The sequence below is a fragment of the Anas acuta genome, chromosome 2 (assembly GCF_963932015.1).
Source record: "Anas acuta chromosome 2, bAnaAcu1.1, whole genome shotgun sequence".
NCBI lineage: Eukaryota > Metazoa > Chordata > Aves > Anseriformes > Anatidae > Anas > Anas acuta.
In genome coordinates this window covers 59,802,333-59,819,536 of record NC_088980.1, presented here as the reverse complement: position 1 = coordinate 59,819,536, position 17,204 = coordinate 59,802,333, and the positions used below count along the sequence as shown (strand labels likewise).

General features: G+C 38.0%; 1 protein-coding gene across 5 annotated transcripts in view; it reads left to right on the top strand.

The window, feature by feature from the left end:
* Window positions 1-15,729, top strand: part of POU6F2 (POU class 6 homeobox 2) — a 312,647-nt gene extending 296,918 nt beyond the window's left edge. For 4 of the 5 annotated variants that reach the window (XM_068674957.1, XM_068674956.1, XM_068674960.1 and 1 more), the window contains 2 exons: window positions 7,127-7,295; window positions 10,680-15,729. In XM_068674957.1, the coding sequence (XP_068531058.1) occupies window positions 7,127-7,295; window positions 10,680-11,184 (674 nt within the window). In that variant the 3' untranslated portion in view covers window positions 11,185-15,729. The remainder of the gene's footprint in view (window positions 1-7,126; window positions 7,296-10,679) is intronic. The other variant, XM_068674958.1, reaches the window with a different exon arrangement.
* The last annotated feature ends 1,475 nt before the right edge of the window (window positions 15,730-17,204 follow it).

The window sequence follows — 17,204 nt, the reverse complement described above, 5'->3', positions numbered from 1 at the left end:
GATTTCAAAAAATAGAAAAGCTCAAGAGGAAATGAATAACTATGTCTTTGGTGAAGAGCTTTAGCAGAGGTCTAGGGCCACACACTGAACAAGTTAAAAGGCAATAATTTAATCAGTTCCTCTGTAACGAAGCACAATTCATCTTGTGCGCTGGACAAGGCAGGAGTCTGTGGAAAAAAATTGCCCGGTGCTCAGACCAGCACAGCAGGCTGCTGTTGTCCCAGCATTTTTAACTTCTTAGTGTTTATTTGTGCAACTCAAAGGTTGTTCTTTTAGCTTCATTTTTTGCTTGGATATATTTCAAGGTTGTTACAAAAGCAGAATAGTAATGTGAGTCAGTCATATGATGAGATAATACTTATATTCCAAGCTGGAAATATGAGATCTTCTGTTGGTTGAATGGATGAAGAAGCTGATAGGTTGTGTTATCATCTTGTTTGTCCTGCTCTAAAAGGGAATAAGACACACGCTGTGCTCATGGGTTTGGCTGAGGGCAGAGGCATACAAGGCACAGGAATATCAGTTCAGGGGAGAGGGGGAGATGCACAAATGAACATAAACTTTTTTTACTTGTTCCTCTCAGGCTTGACTTCTTTAACACCTGTTCTGTTCCAATCCCATTACTTCCTCACACCATTCTTCACACAATCTACATTCCCTTGGCCGCGGTGCTTCATTCCTCAACTTTCTCACTGCTGTTCTTTCCCCCACAGTCCATCATCCCTCAATTTCTATTCTTACTTTAGTCCTCTTCCAGCTTACAGATGGTCTCTGTCCCTAGACCATCTCTGTGTTCCTTTTACCAGCATTCTTATCAGGCAATCACTGTCCTCTTCTGTCTTGCTTTATCACTAATACTGCCCCTTTTTTCCCCGATTTTCTTTCCTCTACCCTATTGAGTCCTACTTTCTTTCTGTGCACATCAGACCCTCTCTCCCTCCACTCCAAACCCAGATTCCCGCTCTTTTTCCCTTCATTTCTTTTTCTTCAGATTAGGGTTATTTTTTTTTTTTTTTTGCCTCTTCTGTGTCTAAATCCACTTCCACTCTCCCTGAAAGTCTCAGGGAGACTTTCTTTCAGTCTCCCTGAAAGAAAATTGGAATAGTGTGGAAAATAATGACCAGAAGAGAAGCAAGTCAGTCTCCTTGACTTTACTGTCATCATGGCCCAAAGCAGGCCAGATCCACAACCATAGCAGGAGGCGTTCTTCTCCATCTCCTGCAGTCTTAGGCTCAAATGTTCTCAGTACGGAGAAAAACATAAAGAAAACTCCATGCAGAGGTGTAACAAATCTCTACCAAGGAAATAGAAACTTTGGAAGCTCACCTGGCTGGACTTGTTAGAGACAGATTGTTACTTGGGATGGCAAGAAGTCTACTACAGACATGAAAGTTATCTCCCTGACAGCTATCAAGGCCAAGCTTCAAATGGCAGGAATACAGAAGTTTCTAAAACAATAGAGTTTTGTGGCTTTTTAATTAATTTATTTATTTATTTTTAACCTGGGCAGAACAACATATTTTATTTACCTCATTCTCAGAAGTGGTTGAGCTCTCAAATTTGTCTTATAATGGCAAATGCCAGGCAAACTTAGCCATAGTTAATACCTTGAAGTGATCATGAATGGAACAGAGAAGATAGTTGGAGTTTTTCTCCTTTGCCCAAAACTGAAGAACAGCTTGATTAAATCAATAAGTGGGGAACTCAGGACAAAGAAAATACTTTTCATACAAGTAGACTGAGGGCTGTGTTGTCCATGGGAATTAATTCATTGGGACCCGGGTCTTAAGAGCATTCTAAAGGGGGAGGGTGATTATAGGAATTGCCTGTAAAAAAAAGTGTGATGATAATGGCAAAAGAATATAAAGTTGTGGAACTTATTTTTCAGGCTTCATCCAGTCCCTAGCTGTTCAAGACCAAAAGGGTGCATAATGCGAGGGAGAGATCAACAAAACAGTTATCCTTTATAGTTATCCAGCATATTATTGATAACATTTAGCCAACCACAAACTGGATTTAACACTGCTTGCATAAGCCTGCTTGAGGTGACATGTAAGTGCCAATGTTCCAGAGAACAAGAGAGCTACCTGCTATTTTCTAGTAATGTGAAAAGAGCCTACAAGAAAGAGGAAAATACAGTCATTTCAGTAGGAAAAGATCAAACCGCCCGTGTAACAAAACATGAAAAGTAAAGCAAGATGCATTTTTTACAGTTTTTCATTGTTGTTGATAATAGCACCTTTTTAGATAAATAGTCTTAATTGATCTTCATGAATTTGAAAATTGCTTTAGGAGTATGAAAACCCATTTGCATACAACTGTGCCTGCACATGGGGAAACAAGTGGACAGAAAGTGCCTCCCTGTTGCAGGCACTTTCCCACTTGCAGAATACAGTCAATTTCTGGGTGCAGATCCCTGAAGGGTAGGGTCACTTCTATGTCAAGCACATGGCCCATGATGGGACAGAGCCTTCTTAGCATCCCAACACCTTCAGTGGCCAGCAGAGCTTTATTTTACAAGTGTTCAGTTGAAACCTAGAGCCTGCCAAAGTCTGTCCAAAGTCTTTTGTGGGATAAGGCCTGCAATGAGTCACGAAATAAATCCATAGGCCCATGGGCAGCAAGAAACGGAGAAACAGAAAACAAGAGGCTTGTGGCCTCCTGAATATCTCTTTAACTGTTTTACGACTTGTGAGGCAGGAATATGGTTATTTTCAATTTCTCATTCATTCCAAAGCTCTAGTCCAGCCTTCCAGAGTCAAGTATCTCAGTAGAGATTCACCATATTCCAGAAACTGTTGCCAAATGTAATAAAGTTCAAGACAAATTCAGCTACCTTATTTTATTAACAGGGTTGCTTACAGCAACTTCAGTAGTTTAATAATTGGTTCAGGCAAGGCTCTGCACACTTACTGAGAGAGAGTAGCACTCTCTACCAGAGGTCATGTCGTATGAGTGAAATTATTAAAATCCCTTGTTAAAAGGATCAGGATTGGTCTTTAGTAACTTCAGTGTTTCAGGTTCTTTGTGTTTATTCATTTCAGTTTTCATTCTAGTCATATTTTCTTTATGATATTACATTTTTTAACATTTCCAAACTTCTAAGAAAGTGCATTTCCTTAATCTCTTACTACTTCCCTTCATTTATTTTATAGATTTATTCCTCTTGTGATGTCCCATAATATTTTATTTTATTTTATTTTATTTTATTGTCCTTTTTTTTTCCGTGCACTGTTTCATTCTTCATAGCTTCTCCCTTCATCCTCACTCCATCATTCCTCACCAGCAACCAAGGCTAGCTCTTCTTAAGACAAACAATTATGTTTCCAGAGAAAGGACATTTTAAAAGAAGGTCTGCCTAAGTAATGACTGCAAGATTCATCTCCATTCTTCATGCCCTTTCTATGCATGTTTTTTTTTTTCATGTTGTTTTATCCTTTCTTTACTTTGCTTTCTCTTCATTCAATTCTACATTGTCATTTCTCCTTTTTTACATTTCATTTTTTTCTTCTCAGAGGCACCCCTCTTCTTATTTCTTTACCTTTCCTACCATATATTCTCTTTGTGGAAATTGCTGTTTGTTTTCCCCTCGTGCTTGGAGATTTGTGTCTCCATGAAGGTCCTTTCTTCCTTCCAAATTCATTTTACTGTTATCTGTTACTATTAAATTAAAATGCCTCCCACAAACAAATTATTCTCTTTCCCATGAGCTCCAGTCTATTTCTCATTAACAGTGTTTTGTCCCACCTCTCTCATCCAATTTACATTCTCTTGGACTTCCTCTGCCAGCTCTTTCTCCCCCTGTCTGACTTGGGAAATCACCTGTAATCCCTCCCAAGGCAGAATTCTGCACAACAGAAATTTGCTTTCTCTTTCAGGGTTCATTGATTCTCTGTAGCAACTCTTTTCTGTCACTATTAAAATCACAAAGACTTTGCATTCACCAACAAACTTGTGGAATTTTGAAAGAATTCAAAAGTGGGAGTAGTATTTCCTTCAAAAGGAAAAAAAAAATGGTTTTCAGTACAGGAAAGCCTGTGGATTTTTTTCTTCTTCTCTGATCACCCACCTTCACCATTTACCAGGACATTTGGGGGAATTTTAGCTGCCTTCCTTTTTGTTCTTCTGCTATACATATGTCCCATACAGTGGTCCCAGACAACTCTCATCTTTGTTCAGTGCCTGCTAGTTTAATAGACACAGCAGCAATAGAGTATGGAGCCATAATGTACCTTGGGAATATTTACTCTAAATACTGAAACTGTAGGTCCTAACCACTCAATGAGTTTGGTATTCTTTATTTTCCTCTTGGCACTGTGCAGCCTTCTCTAGGATATCCACTTAATTTGAAGAGCATCAGTTTATTTACAGTCTTCAATCAACTACTCTTCCTAAAATGTGAAGTAAACTATCCACTTAAGTGTTCTGAGAGCTCAGAACTTATTAAAAACAAATACCTTATCTATTTGTGTATATTTATGCATGTGTATGTATTAGTCCACAGTGTCCAAGATTATGTATTGATGGCATTTTAATGGCAACAGAGTAAAACAGACCGGTGCTGTTATATGATATCAGTAGGAAAGGCTTCATAGTACTGTGTGAGTAACACGAAGCTGATAGAATTCAAGGGACTATTTCTATGGATTTCAAAGGGCTTTGAATCACACCTGAAGTAGTAGTGGTTCTGATTTGATACAAACACTGTTTTTCCTAGGGTTCATAGATGAAAGGATTCAGTGTTTTTGTCCACCCATTAGCACGTTCTACCTCCTAAAGACACTATATAAGAGTGAAGCCTTTTTGTCAACAAATGCTATGCCATATATATCTACTCCCATATTACTGAAGTGCATCATAACTTTCTTTCTTATTTTAAGGAGACCTCAGCCTAATTGTTCCATCATCCAAGACCCCCAAGCAGGAAAGGACTTTTCATGATACTCAGTTTTCTAAGCATTGTACCAGAAGAATTCAGCAGAACATGACAATTTCTGTATAACCATGAGCAAGCATATGACCCCTTAGCTTTCTTAACTCCCTTATTATTCCTCGCAGGAGTTTGAGGGGGAGAAGGGTTACAGGTGACAGCAATAGAGTTTGCTACCTTGAGAGTTCTCTGGGAACATCTGAATTGTACTTTGTCACATCCCTGACCACCCTAGTCAGAGGCCTTAAAAGGAAGGAAAGCAGTGAGGAAAGTCACCATGTTAGTGCAATTTACTCAAGGGAATGTTTGAGGCCATTATAATTTATGATATTCTGTACATGTCTCATTTGCTCTTCAGAGAACCAAAGGGCTGATAAGCGTCCTATCTCCACTCTGTATCTATGAAAATCGCAACTGGAATGCTAGGTAGACTGTGGATAGGATAAGTAGGAATATTTCACATCCGCAAAGGCAATTACTTTTCAAATCTGTGTAGCCTCTCTAATAGCTCCTCACTACTAATAAGCAAATAATATGTATCCTAATTTACACTGATTGAGTACATGGATGTATGTACATGTGAGCTCAAGCACAGCACTGACAGCAGGAGCATGGTGCATTGTCAAAACTAGGTCCAGCCTGTGTATGTGTGTGTGTTTACCTGTACACGTAGTTCATGTGGTCCATAGTTACACAGATGTCTATTTTTTAAATCCTGTTTCTTCATGTGCTTCTTTCACTCAGGCTTTGAATAGATATAGGTTGAATTTATATAGCAGAAAAACTTCTTCCTCTGTCTCTATTATTGGACTAAAAGATTTTTTATAAGACATTTCCATTATAAGGGAATTTTACATCAGGTTTATAAACCACTGAAAATAAAAGTCCTGTTACTGTACTGCTGACATGCCCTTAGCTATAGCAGCACTAGCAGGAGCCACTGTAATATAGGGTTCAGAATAGTAATGTAGTCTAGCACTGTCCTTGGACAACTGCTTGCATTTACAGAAATTGATAGGTTATTGTGCTGCAAACTTTTCACCTAAGAAGTCTGAGGAATGAGGTGAAGAACAATAGAGATATCTCGCTGGGAGAATGGCTTCACTACACGCAGGATTGCACAACACTTTGAAATCTTCCACCATCCCAGTCCCATGCTGTCTCCAGCTTGGCAAACGCTTTCATTTAGCCAGGGATCAGTAGCTTGGGGGGAAAAAAGTTCCATTCTCCAGCTGTTGTGTCATTTCCCTTGATAAGTCCTAAATTGACCGAGTTATCCAGCACCAAAGGAGCTTTCCTGTGGTAGACATGTTTTATTATGTGCCCTTTCAGGGACAAAGGCTTCTGTGTCAGTAAAACCGCTATGGAGAGGAAGGACAGATTTATTCTCACAGCATCATAAGCATTATCTTCTGAGGGGCTAATGTAAAAGTAACAAATTGTGCAGCATTACCATCCAAAACCTAATGGCCTATGTTGCAAATACGCTGCTCCTTGATTATCAACCTGATGGGAGGCAGAAAGAGAAGCTTGAAAGGCTGCTTCTCACAGAGGCATCTTTAAAAGATGATTTTTAAATGAAAGAGGATTTTTTTGTGTTTGGGCTTGTTCCTCTGCTGGGTTAGTTTGGATGCTTGGCTGGTGGTTTGAGCTGGTTGTTGCAGAAAAGGGAAGGAAGGTTTATGAATTTCCTTATTTAGCATTAATTTTAGATAAAGTGGAAAGTATTGTGAAAAAAAAAGCAGTTTGTGTGCATGTTTAGCAGTCCCCATAGACTGCAAATAAATATATTAACAGCTGCCTTTCTTCTGTATGTAATGAGAAGGGGACAGAGGCAACACAACTTGTCAAAAGTGGGGGAGATTTTGCAACGCAAAAATGAGTGTGGAGCTCAGCCACTCCCTCGCTCTGAGGTGAATTGGCCTTTTCTCAGGAGTTCAGCAATGAAATATGTCTTTGAACATCTTTCACCACCACTTGGAAGCACGGCTGCATAGTTAGCATTTTAGCAATCTGAACATGCTTCATAACACACCTAGCAAGGCAAGCTTGTTTCTGTTTGGGAAAGAAGCGAAAGGGAGAAGTATTCTATAATTAAAAATAAACATGAACAGCCTGACAATGAAACATGGGGTAAGCCTAGCCCACTCGTACGTAACATGAAGAACTGACACGATTCAAAAAATATTTCAACAGATCCTCAAACAGCCACTGGAGAAGTGGATGGGGTGAATCTGGAAGAAATCCGAGAATTTGCCAAAGCTTTTAAAATCCGGCGCCTGTCCCTTGGCCTGACACAGACTCAAGTTGGCCAAGCCCTAAGCGCCACCGAAGGCCCAGCCTACAGCCAGTCTGCCATCTGCAGGTAACAAGTTACATCATAAACTCTCCTCTACTCTCTTTGTTCTTCAGAATTATTCAGTTTATTGTGAGAAGCATGCTCAGATTTGAGTCATATGTCTTTAGAATGTATTATTTATTCTTGGATTTAAACTAGCCAATGATGTTGGTATCTGGCAAATAAGATGTTCTTCTTGTGTAGCCCTGAAGTAATGTTAGTCTTTTTTTTTTTTTTTTTTTTCCTTCTTCTTTTTTAAACAAGTGAGAAAAAATATTCCTGGCATCAAGACTTAATTCAGTAGACAAGCTGGAGACCCTGCTGGTGCTGGATAAGCAACAGCTGACCCTCTTCATACTGTGCCATTTTCTACAGATAGGGTTACTGAACAAATATTTCATGGCTGCATCCCTGCTAAGTTAAAACTTGTATTACTATGGTTAGCACTTCACATATAGGATGTTAATGGTGATTTACCTAGGCAACACAGAAGGGAAAAAATTATCCTTCCTGCTATCTTGCAAACCAGAAGCTATTCATCTTTTAACAACTAAATGTTTAATTAAAAAATAAAAATAAAAATAAATAAAAATAAAAATAATAAAAATAAAATGACAACCCATATATGCAAAGCAGGAGTGGAAATCTGTCCTAATCATATGAAATCATAATACAGTCTTGACAGAGTTAGTTAGAAGCAAACACCGTATATTCACGTACGTGTGTTACAGTAATCCCATGTTTATGCATGAGGTAACAAACACACTTAGGTAACAGCTTTTTCCTCTTGGGCAATGCCTTATAGTCCTCCATCAGTGAAAGCCAAGAAACCAACTCTAAGCTCATTTAAGTGGATTTTGTTCTTGGTGATCCATGAAATGCTCTGTCTTTTTATCTGCTCTTTATACTTTTAATGTATTCCCCATAGAACGGAAGTGTACTTTTCCTGCAGTTTAAGACTAAGGTTATAAATAACATCAGTATGGGGTAGTGAGCTTGCAGCTCACATTTTGCTCAATGATTTTCCATAAAACCCATTGATTGTTGTTAAATACAAAAAGCTCCATAGGATCCTCTCACTTCTATGGCCTCCCCTACTGTTTTTTCTTATAAGATACCTCCCTGTAGAAAATAACCTTTATTCAGTCTATACAAGGATACTACTGCTGGGAAATTTGTTTCAAGACTTGTATATCGTTATACCAAACAACATGTACTGCAGTATCAACACTAACAAGCAATGCCAATGATATGAATGCTATTGCTCCCTGTTGCTAAGAATTAATATTTTTTTTCTTTTGTATGGCCAATTGGTAAAGAATGCCTAAAACAGGTGGAGTTTTTAGCAATTGCCAATTTGTTGTAGCCTTAAGATGCTGTTTAACATACTATACTTTTAAGTGATAAATTGCAGTTTCCTTTGCTTATGTCTAGTTTGCTGTGTCCTCATTTCCTCCACCTACCTCATGTCTGAGAAAACCACTGGGGATGGTTTGAATTTTACTAAGAGAAAGTTTCTTCACTAATCTATTAACATGAAAACCCAAATAAAGAGGAAGTTGGAGCACAGACATGACTAACTAAAACCCTAAATGTGGAGACCTTTGACAGAGGGCAAATTTTGCCCCCTTAGAGGGGTAAATGGCTCAGAACAGGATACAGAACTGGATGCAAAAGCTGGTCCCAGATACATGCAAAGTTATCTTTTTCTTTTTTTTTTTTTTTTCCTTCCTTTGACCCTCACAAATGGATCTCATTTTGGGGTGTTATAATCTGCTATGACTGTGCATTTCTTGTTAAGCACCAAGACATGCTGCTTCAGTGGCAGTTTGCCACTCCCTGTAAATAGTAGGTTTAACATTTCTTTTAATGGTAACAAAGGAGATTCAATATAAACTCCAGGATAATGGAAAGGGCAGTAAGGTAAGCAAGTTGAACAACCAACTTGGAGGCAGAAGTAGAGTCTTCCAGTGCCCTTTGCAGGTCATATCAGCATTACACCACTTATGCCGGTATGTTCTGCATAAAAATAATGGCACTGTTTTAACTTGGCACAAAGAGTTCTAAAACATACGCTTCTGACTGAAATATCACTGGACACCAAGGAAGGACACCATGCAGTCAATCCCACGTTAGGATGCCAGGAACTGGTTACAAATTCTTTGCCATGTTACTATTTGAAATTATTTCTTGTCTCATTCTTTGTTTGTGAGAAATGCTTTGTTCCTTGCTGAAGTATTTTTTGCAGCTGCCACATGCCGACTATAGACACTAAAAATCACCAACTCCAGCCACCGAGTTGTTTTGCACAAAAGCATTGATTCGGTCAGTCTCACCTCCCAGGCACGTTGTGATTAGCAACAGCAGCAGTGTTTGAGCACTGGGTGGGTTGGAGAGGGCAGCAACACCGTGCAATAATTGTCACCTTTCTGCAGTGTTAAATGCGGCAACGTATGATGGTGTGGACGTAGGTGAAGTGGAGAAATACAAATGGGTGGCATCAGAGGAACCAGGATGATTTTTTAATGCATAGCAAGAGAGGATGAACTTGATAAATGAAAGAAACAAGTACTTATAAGAACTGAAGAATGAACTCAGCTCTTCTGCTTGTTTTTGAAAGGATTAAAGCTTTGTGTAGCTGCTTTTCCAGATGTTTTATACTTGTAAAATCTGGTTTGGCAAAATACTTTTGATGGCAAAATGATATATAGAAGACTTCATTTACAGGAAATGATATCATTCTGGTACAGTTTGTAGAAATCCCACAATAAACCCAGCTTGGTGCCACAGCATATTAGTAGACTATTATGTTGGGTTTCATCTGGAAAACATGAGTCTGTCTTTGCGCATTGTGGGGGTAGTCAAGATAATTGCAAAGTGTCCAGCTGTTTCAGATGAACACCACCGGAGCTATGGGAATCTGTTTCCAACCCAGAAAAGGGATATAGCGTTAACTTGCAAACAGTGAAAATTGCTGAAAAATGAAAGGAAAGGAAACTTGATATTCAGAGGCTAGTAACTGCCATTGGTTTGTATTATTAAAGCTGTGGTATTTGGACAAGGTGGTAATGGGGAGAAAACAAAGGGATTAATCGCAAGGATGAGATGATAAAAATCAATTGCCTTTGATGTCATTTCCTGTAATTAGACTTAGCCTTAAGGGTTTTGAAGATCATCAGAAATATGAAAATGGTACGCATAACCTGTGTTACTTAGTGTGCTTAGAATTTTGTTGTAGTGTTCGTTTTGTAATAAATATCTAGCTATATAATTATATTTATAGATATACCTATCTGATAGTTTTCGTAATCCATTGTAAATTACCTCTGCCAGTCAATTAGTCAGGCAGGCAGGAAGTCCCACCCTGGCAGAGCATCAGTGTAAGACTCTTCTTTCTCAATTTTCCCTCAGACACACCATCCTGAGAAGCCACTTTTTCCTACCACAGGAAGCCCAAGAGAACACTATAGCTAGCAGTCTGACAGCCAAACTGAACCCTGGCCTTTTGTATCCTGCCAGGTTTGAAAAGCTGGACATCACCCCTAAAAGTGCCCAGAAGATAAAGCCGGTGCTTGAGCGGTGGATGGCTGAGGCTGAGGCCCGCCATCGAGCAGGTATGCAGAACCTTACCGAGTTTATCGGAAGCGAACCATCCAAAAAGCGCAAGAGGCGTACCTCATTCACGCCACAAGCCCTTGAGATCTTGAATGCCCACTTTGAGAAGAACACGCACCCCTCTGGGCAGGAAATGACAGAGATTGCAGAGAAACTGAACTATGACCGGGAAGTAGTTAGAGTTTGGTTCTGCAATAAGAGGCAAGCACTGAAGAACACAATTAAACGTTTGAAACAACACGAGCCTGCGACAGCAGTTCCTATGGAGCCCTTAACAGACTCTCTGGAAGAAAACTCCTAAAAGCAAAACAAATCAAAACCACGCAAAAAAAAAAACAAAAACAAACAAAAAAAAAAAACCCTGCACCAACAGAAATGTAACCATTCGAACTTTGAAAATACCTGTTCATCACCCTTGTAAGTAAAAGACTGAGAAAACTACAAGAAGGACAGAACAGTTTATAAATGTCCATGGGTTTTCCTATATAAAAACAAAACAAAAAACTACACAACACTTAGTGTGTGTGTGTGTGTCGTAGAATTAGTTCCCCAAAAAAGAAAAAGCCAGTTTTTTTTTAATGGACTTAAAGTAAACCAAATAACTGCTTACTTTTTTCTGTATATTATGAAAATGTGAACACATTTTAAGGAAAAAAGAAAAAAAAAAAAAAAAAAAAAAGAAAAAACTTTTATCTGTTTAAAAGAGAATACAAGCCTGCCACCTGGAGGAGTGATTGTAGCCTTTCAGGTATCAAGTGCTGATTCACTATGAAAACTATTAACCAAAGTCAGAAACATGGCATTGCAAACTAGATTGTTAGTCTACTCTTTTATGGGTGTAAAATTGTGTTATGAATTTTTACATTTGTATTTTGAAAAGATTAAAACAACAGGATTAATTTCTCTCATCCTTGATCATACCCCCTGCAGGTGTGTACAAACAGGTGTTAAAGCCATTCCATCTTGGTCACCTCCGTTTCTTTTGTTTGCATTTAGTCAACATTTTTGCAATCTCCAAGTGTTTGGGTGCCAAAAATCATTTGTTTTTATTGTGATTTGCGGGGTTTGGTATTTCTCTTCTAAGGGTGTAAATCTTGGTTTGCATTTATATTTTTTAATTTTTTTTTTCTGACTCTTTTTGCTGCCTTCTACCCTGAGCTCATTCTCCACTCCTTCCCCATACCCTCATAACCCAGTACTCTTTGAAGATTTTTAAAAAGAAAAGTGCAACCTAAACACTTCTATATTGATATGCTGAAATGCAATAGAGGACAAGGAAGGAAGGATTAGAATTGTGTCTGATGAACTGTTAGCTCACACTGAACATTGTGTTTATTGTCAACTGCATAGCTTGGGATTTCTCTGTCCTTTGGCCAGAAACCTGGAGAGGTTACCAAAACTCATTTTGTAGTATAAACATAAACTACACACTTGGTTCAGTACTGCATCTATGTCATAGTTCTGTTTGAAGCAATTTCTCTCCAAAGTCTGCTAGCCAAAGAAATTTCTTGAGATTCTGATGAAAACAAGCAGACCAAGAAGTGATGAGGATGGTCTGATCATTACATTACAGTGGACTGCCTCACTGTTAGTGCTTGGTTCCTTCTGCCTTTTTGGTCATCCCAATATTTATGTTTGCCCTGTTGAATTCTTCAATGGGAGGGTGGGTTTCTGCAGGTATCTGCTGTGATCACTGGCTAGATTAAGCAATCTTAATTTAGGAAACCCATTGAATATCCTTTGGAAATAGTGAGATTGGTCACCTGCAGTGTTTCAGGTGAATTCTCCTTTAAAGGCAACTTTCTATGACTTCCATGTTGATGGGACAAGCATCTTCTAAAATACTGTGATCATTGGACTTAGGAGTGTACCAAGGCTCACATGGAGGTTTTTAAAGGTTCTGGATGGGTTATGGGTGACCCATGAAGGTTACCTGCAATTTTCGTCTTGTGCTGATTTCTGCTCCAGCCTCTGGACTTTAGCCCATTGTTAGGATGTGAGCTGCCTCATGATCAGGGCTTACCACAAATTAACATCTGACATTCGGTTCAACTTACTGTAGAGGAAGTAGAGTAAAAGTTCTGCTGGTATAACTCCTGATTGCATTCACTGACCTCAGGATCATTGTACTGGATTTTTGGTTGTCTAGCCAAGACATTGAAGAAAACTTACAAAGTACTGGGGTTTTCAAATAGCACCCCTCTTACAAAATTATGTTTTCAAGAGCTCAAAAAAAAATTAGTGAAAGAAAGGGGCTTCCACTGATTTCACTGGGCTTTGAATCTGGCCCTCACTATTTTATTAATGGGATTTGCCTTGTAACATAGGCTATTTGCTGCACGGCTGGTAGAGTTTTAAGGTTTCAGAGATAGTCATCTCTGCCAGAAACTGCATCTAAACGTGAGCGCTCCCAAAGGTCAATGTTGGAGAGCACTGAGGATCCAGTACTCGGGGCTGGGCTCATGTCCAGTGAATGCATTTTAGGCTTTAAGCTTCAGCAGGGTATGTTTAAGGATATTTTCGGTATTGCTTTTATGAGGAGGAGAGTGTGAATTGTTATTGACTCTTTTCCGACTGTTGATATATAATTATCTGTTGGGGGAAAAAAAAATAAGCAACCACAGATAAATTGTGTGAGGGACAAAAAAGCCACTTTACCCAAGCTGAGCATGTGAAATAGCCTCACAGCAACATCTGACCCTCTGGGTTCTTTTTCCCCCCTCTATCACTGGATACCTCTATCCGTGGATATATATATCTCTGATATCTATACCAAACAGAGCTAAACTTATGGCCACAATTTGATTTACATAATGGTCAGGAGACCACCCAGCAGCCAGCAGGGACGCAAGGAAGAACAGATACCAATTTGGAAGTGGATGCTCCTGAAGCCCTACCCATGTCTCCAGTATGCTGCTAATTGTCTGGTCATTAATGCCATGAACATTTTACCTGTTCGTCCACCCTAGAGACCGTATGCCCTCCCTTTGCCCCTATCATCAACAGCCTGGGAACAAAAACATCAACCATTTGTTGTCTAAAATCTAAATTTCCAGTTCTCCCAGGGATTGTGCTAAATTTTGTGAAGAAAAAGTCCCCCTAGAAGAAAAGTTAGTTAAACGGTGTACAAAAGCTACTAAATGTTTAAAACTATGCTGGCAGCAGTTATATAAGCTCTTTTCTGTTCCACAGTACATATCGGAAAGATATAACTAGGACAGTGAAAATGTAAAATAAATATAAATCGCCAGCTTGGAAGAAAAAATAATGTTCATCCCACAGTCTTAAAACCATTCATGTGCAGTGATTTTTTTTTACAGTTTTCTAATTTTGTATTATGTTTTGTAAATTATTTATAAAGTGTTGTAATGCTTCTTATATTAATTTTTTTATAAATAAATTTTTGCTATGAGGCATAAATGGTGCCTGAACAGATTCTTAGGAAGACAAATTACATGTGAGTCATACATCTTTTGGGGGCCATAAATATTTTGTTTTATTTTGTTACCGGTAACATTTCTGGTTTCCATTTGTAAACAAATTTCATGTATCGATTACATTTGAATACCTTTTAATTTTGCATGTGACTAAAAGATAGATTGCTACCAGCAAATGAAACAAAAGTCTCTTCAGTCATATGTGAAGGTTTAATGGTTTTCCAATTTATTGATCATTGAATTTTTTAATATATATATATAGAGAGAGATAGTTATTATTTGAATAATGAACCAAGGGTTCACTTGCTGTTCTGATTTTGTCTTTTTATGTTTTTTCACTAAAAAGCTATTTTGGACAGTTGAAGAAATCAAATGCATTCAAACGGTTCCAGTTTCTTTATGTTATTATTGAAAAAAAAAAAAAAGGAAAAAAAAAGAAAAAAAAAAGAAAAAAAAAAAAGAGAGAGAGGGAGAGGGAGAACAAGAAAGCAAAAAGGAGCTAGGAAGGAACAAGTAGAGGCGTATCAAAGAACTCAAGCTATAACCAAAAAGAAATATGTAAAATGCCTTTGCTCGTCTTCTCAATGCTGGACCAAAGCTCAATGTATGTAGGTATATGCACATTGTATAGATATGGCTAAATGTTGCTGACAATCTCGCAATACTAAACTGTTACTATTAAAAAAAAAAAAAAAAGAAATACAAAAATAAAACTGTTCATCAGTGTTTTACCTCAGCACTCTACTTGTACCCAGTTATTGACCAACATTCAAATAAGAAGATAAGAGAGGAAGTTAATTTCCATGTCATGGTTGACTGTAAAATCTGTTTGGATAACATTTTGTAATGAGCTTTTTGTCATGTGGTTTGCTTGTTTCCAACTTGAGATTATGTGGGGCACATTTGTTTATTTATTGTTAAAAAGTGATATTATTATTATTATTATTATTACTATTATTATTATTATTTTTGTCCTATGTGCTATAATCTACAGAATGGTCACCAGGGTCACTTATGAAGCACTGCAAAGAGATCTGTTTTTCCATGCATGGAGCATGCATCGGGAAAGATGGCAGTACAAAATGGACTGTATTGTGTTGTTAAAAAAATGCTAATAATTCCAAAAGGAGTTGATGTGGTGGACTTGTGACCAAGAAACCAAACTGGATATTTAAAAGCTCCTTACTACTCTGACTTTGAAACCAAAGCTGATTTATCTGCACAGGTTGCTTAACATGAAAAATAAGTAAATAAATAAAAAATAAAAAACTGACAAAAACTGTACTTAATCTAGAGCAATATCTGTATGGTCAGTAAAGCTGCACTTTGTGTATTTCTTAACAGCTTCAGATCTGTCACTTTTAATTTGTACCATAAAAAATAAAGAATTGTTTGACATGAAAAAGAAGCTCCTTTCATGTGTTTGTCTTAAATCTCATGCATTATTCACATCATCAGAGCTCATGTAATTTCACATCCGTTCAATACAAAAATAGCTAAATGCTTAAAAGAAAGGAAGAATGAAAATCCGTTTGCACCGATGAGCATCACTTTATCTGCAAAACTAAACGCTGTTTCTGTACCCCGAGTGGGCATGTACATTGGTGATGTCTTATTTTCTCCACAGATATGCCAAGCAGAGGATCTGTGAAAGGAATATTGCAGAGTCATGCAGGTGAGTGTGTTTTATCACCCACGCTGAGAGGAGCACAGCGGGTGTGAAGTCCCCAGCCGGTGAATCTCCCAGTACCCCCCAGCTCCCATAGCAAAGCCAGGTAAGCAATGGAAAGGGAGTATGGCAGTGAGCTTGGTTCAGCCTTTCAAATGGCTTCCATGTCTTTGCAGAGCTCTTGAAGCTCATTTTTTTTACTTATTCCTACTCATCTTACTCATTTTGTTAGTGATGATGATGTTAGGTAGCAGAAATGCCCATTGTTCAGGCCATTTGCACTGAGTCATGTTGAATTCTGCCTAAATGTGTAATTCTGAAACACTAACAATTTTTGAGAAATAAATTCATTTTTTCTTATAAATTTGTGGGGGCAAGGCCTAGAAAAAGAAGTTCTGACAGCATTAGAACATTTTGTTTAACACTTGGGAACGACACTTTTGCAGATTTTTCCTCTGATTTTGTTAAATATTGTTTTACATTTCCAATACCATATATTGAATAATCAAAAAGGAAAATAAAATATTCATTTAAACCTAAAATTCCGGGAATATCTGGGATATTTGTTTATCCTGATTTTTTCCAGATGGCAATTTCCCTTGTCTGTTCATTTTTTACTACATTTTCAGAGATATGTATAAGGTAAAGGAGAGAAAGGTAATTTTCCTGTAGACATGATGATACTCTCTTTATAAGCAGGGCAGAGATAATAGAGATATAATCTTTTGTTAGACCAGCTTGTATACGTGGAAAAATTAGTACAGCTTTTAAGTGCAGAAAGCTTTCTTTGGTCTGACACAAAAGCAGCTGAGTCCAAAGCCAAACAGAAGTTGAGAACAAGGAGAACTAAGTTGTTAGGGTACCATGACGATTTGAAGTCACATATTAATATTATTTAGTGTCATTTATTTGTTCTATGGGATAAGGCATGATATACCCGTTTCTGTTCAGAAGTGGTGAGTACAGGTTTCTACACAGCACCTGTGCACAGGGAGTGCTTACACCATTCATCAGCCATATTTCAGACCCATCTACTTACATGATACAAGGATGTGAAGACTAACCCTATGTGCTTTCCCAGAAGGCACTAAAATTTGAAAATGTATAGTTTCATTCTATAGTGATAAAGCACAAAGTAAACATAGATTAAAGGCTTCTTCCCCCCACCCACTTAAAAATGCAGAAGTTTATCCTTGGGTCTTATTTTATGTATTT